The sequence below is a fragment of the Neophocaena asiaeorientalis genome, unplaced genomic scaffold, assembly GCF_003031525.2.
Source record: "Neophocaena asiaeorientalis asiaeorientalis breed wild unplaced genomic scaffold, Neophocaena_asiaeorientalis_V1.1 scaffold147, whole genome shotgun sequence".
NCBI lineage: Eukaryota > Metazoa > Chordata > Mammalia > Artiodactyla > Phocoenidae > Neophocaena > Neophocaena asiaeorientalis.
Genome location: NW_020173758.1, coordinates 1,764,145 through 1,767,945, shown reverse-complemented (window position 1 = coordinate 1,767,945; position 3,801 = coordinate 1,764,145). Strand labels below are relative to the sequence as shown.

The 3,801-nt window shown below is 41.9% G+C and overlaps 1 protein-coding gene across 1 annotated transcript; it reads right to left on the bottom strand.

The window, feature by feature from the left end:
* Positions 1-920: 920 nt before the first annotated feature.
* Positions 921-1,646, bottom strand: LOC112403696 (pyridoxal phosphate phosphatase PHOSPHO2-like). The gene is given in 1 exon segment (XM_024751300.1): positions 921-1,646. A coding segment is annotated over 1 exon segment (726 nt).
* Between the last annotated feature and the right edge of the window lie 2,155 nt (positions 1,647-3,801).

Sequence of the window (3,801 nt, the reverse complement as noted above, 5' to 3'; positions counted from 1 at the left end):
GCATGTGGGATCTTCCCAGACCGGGTCACAAACCGCGTCCCCTGCATCGGCAGGCAGACTCTCAACCACTGCGCCACCAGGGAAGCCCGATATCTTCTTCTTGTATTGATCCTTTTATCATTATACAGTGTCCTTCTTTATCTTTCTTTATGCCTTTTGTTTTGAAGTCTATTTTGTCTGATATGAGTATTGCTACCCCCACTTTCTTGTCATTTCCATTTGCATGAAATATCTTTTTTCATCCCCTCACTTTCAATCTGTAAGTGTCTTTCACCCTAAAGCAGGTCTCCTATAGGCAGCATATTGTAGGTTCTTGTTTTATTATCCAATCTCCCAGTCTTTTGATCACAGCATTTAGTCCACTGACATTAAAGTAATTATCTACAAGTATGTACTTATTGTCTTTTTTTTTTTTTTTTGCGGTACACGGGCCTCTCACTACTGTGGCCTCTCCTGTTGCGGAGCACAGCCTACAGACGCGCAGGCTCAGCGGCCATGGCTCACGGGCCCAGCCACTCCGCGGCATGTGGGATCCTCCCGGACTGGGGCACGAACCCGTGTCCCCTGCATCGGCAGGCGGATTCCCAACCACTGTGCCACCAGGGAAGCCCCTTATTGCCTTTTGAAATCTGTTTTCCAGTTGATTTTGTATTTCTTCTTTGCTCCTTTCTTCTTTTTCTTTTTCCTTTTGTGATTTGATGGTTTTCTTTTGTATTATGCTTGAGTTCCTTTCTTTCTGGTTTTATGAATCTGTTGTATGTTTTTGATTTGTGGTTACCCTGATTTTCAAGTATGTTAACCCATAACTATATCTACTTCCTCTAGACTGGTAGTCATATAAGCTCAAACACGTTCTAAAAGATCTACAATTTCTTAGTCCTCTTCCCCACATTTTGTGATTTTTTTTAATTGCTGGTATATTACTCCTTTATTAGAAATTGTAAATGAGAAATTATTTCAACACCTGAAGACCAAGATACAACAGAAGACTCCATAGGCTCAAGATTTTGAGACATCCTAGAAAGAGTTTTCTGTAAAGTATATCCTTTCTGTGGCTGGGCAACATCATTCTTCTTTAAGAAGGTTACTGGGCAGACATCGTTTCTGCCATCACCTATATAAACAATTCGTGTATAATTCACTCCTCATTGTAACTGTTTACCTACAAATTCTACCAAAACTACATTTTTGCAACGACTTTTGGGGCACCTAGTGCAAGAATGAGCATGATAATTTTCCACAGTGAGATGACCATTGCTATAAAAAGCTGCTGGATTTGTAAAGACTTTATCAAACACGTCATGAAAATTGGTAGCTTCTAAAACCCAATCTATGAAGCCTGAATTTGAATCTGAAATAATGATCCAGTCAAATTTATCCTTGTACTTTCTTATAAAGTTTAAAAGTTCCACCACCCCTGGAGTGAAAGGCATTGATATCATTGCTCTTTTCATTTCATCTTCTCTTACACCTTCATCTCCCAAATACTTAAAGACTCTGCCCATAAATTCTGTCCACAATCCTTTTTCATAAGAATCTTGTAGTTCAATAGGAAGCTCTTTCTCTGGAGCACACTGTACAATCCAGGTGTCACTATTATCATCTATGATTATATTGTCAAAGTCAAAAACCAACAAAATTTTCATGGCTCCAGAAACAGATTTGGGTTACACCAATTTAGTATTTCCAAGACAATTAATCTTACTTCAGCATGGAGCTTCAGTTAAACAGTCATGACAATCTTCAGTTTTAAACACCAGCCAGTTTCTAACCAACATTACTCCTACTCTATATGCAAGGGAAAAAGTCTTCTGGTTCCAAGCAAAGGAATGGAGACTTCTTAACTCCAGGATTATTACAATGGATCATCTGATAGAAAACCTGCCGGGTACATCCCGAAACCAGAGACAGGGACCTGGTCGGTTGTCAGTCCCAGGGAGGTGCACGTTGGATGCTGATGGGAGCACCGGGCCGGACCCGGCCGGGTCCCCAGGGCTCATCACTGACCCAGGCCAGAGATCCACAGCCATTCTGACCTCAGTGACACTCCCAAGGACTCTGTCCTCCGGCCTCCTCCGGGTGTGAGCACCGGGCCGGACCCGGCCGGGTCCCCAGGGCTCATCACTGACCCAGGCCAGAGATCCGCAGCCATTCTGACCTCAGTGCCGCTCCCAAGGACTCTGTCCTCCGGCCTCCTCCGGGTCCCTATGGGTGAGGGCCGCCCCACTCACACGCTGGGCCATGTTTTGTGATTTTGATGTCCTATTTTACATCTTCATGTTTATCCTTTTGCTGTTTATTGTAGTTATAATCACTTTCACAGAATTTTTTTGATTATTTTTTAATCTGTGTACTGACTTATTTAAGTGATCTTCAATCCTTTTATATATTTGCCTTTCCTATTGTAACTTTCCCTTTCCTATAGATTCTTTTTTTTTTTTTTTTTGCTGTACGTGGGCCTCTCACTGTTGTGGCCTCTCCCATTGCGGAGCACAGGCTCAGCGGCCATGGCTCACGGGCCCAGCCGCTCCACAGCATGTGGGATCCTCCCGGACCGGGGCACGAACTCGTGTCCCCTGCATCAGCAGGCGGACTCTCAACCACTGCGCCACCAGGGAAGCCCTCCTATAGATTCTTGCTTCTTTTCTATTTAGAGAAGACCTTTCAATATTTCTTTTAGGGTAGGTCTAGCATTGCTGTATTCTTATAGTTTTTACTTGTCTGAGACATTCTTTATCTCTCCTTCTATTCTAAATGATAATCTTGCTGGGTAGAGTATTCTAGGTTGCAGGTTTTTCCCTTTCAGAACTTTGAATATATCTTGCCACTCCCTTCCGGCCTGCAAGGTTTCTGTAAAGAAATCAACTGATAGCCTAAAGGAGATACCCTCGTAACTGACTCATTGTTTTTCTCTTGCTGCCTTTAGAATCTTCTCTTTATCTTCAAATTTTGCCATTTAATTATGATATGTCTTGGAGTAGGTCTGTTTAGGTTCATCTTGTTTGGGACCCTCTAGGCTTCCTATACTTGAATATCTGTTTCCTTCTTTAGGTTTGGGAAGTTTTCAGCCATAATTTCTTCAAATACATTTTTGATCCCCAGTTCTCTTTCTTCTCCTTCTCGGATTCCATTATGTGTAGATTGGCACACTTTATATTATCCCATAGATCTTGTATGTTGCTTTCAGTTTTGTTTCTTTTTTCAATTTGTCTTTCTGTCTGCTGTTCTGATTGGGTGATTTCCATTATTCTATCTTCCAGATCATTTATTTGTTCCTCTGCATTATTCAGTTTGATATTTATGGTCTTTAGCTTGATTTTCATCTCAGCAGTTGAGTTGTTGAATTTTGACTGGCTTCTCTTTATTGTTTCTAGTTCCTTGTTACAGTAATCTGCATTTCTATCAATAGTCTTTCTTGATTCCTTCAGCATTATTATTACCTCCTTTTTAAACACGGGGTCTTGTAGACTGGAGAGGTCTGCTTCATTGTTTGTTCTTCACAGGACTTCTCTTGTTCTTTTAATTGGGAGTAGTTATTCTGCTTTTTTCATTTTACTTATATTTCTTTGACTCTACGAATTTAGGAGTTATATACTGTGGTCTTAAAGGGCTGTTTTTACATGGCAGTGTCCCTGTGTAGCCTGCCTGAGTCCAATATTTTTGGTGCGAGGACTGTTTTTGGCATGGATGCCTGCCACATCTTTCCTCAGGGTGTGCTGGCTGTTATCCCCTTGATAGGGGGTGTGATTGGTGTTGTGGTGACCACAGCCTGCACTAGATGTTGGGCGGGGCCTCCCCTTT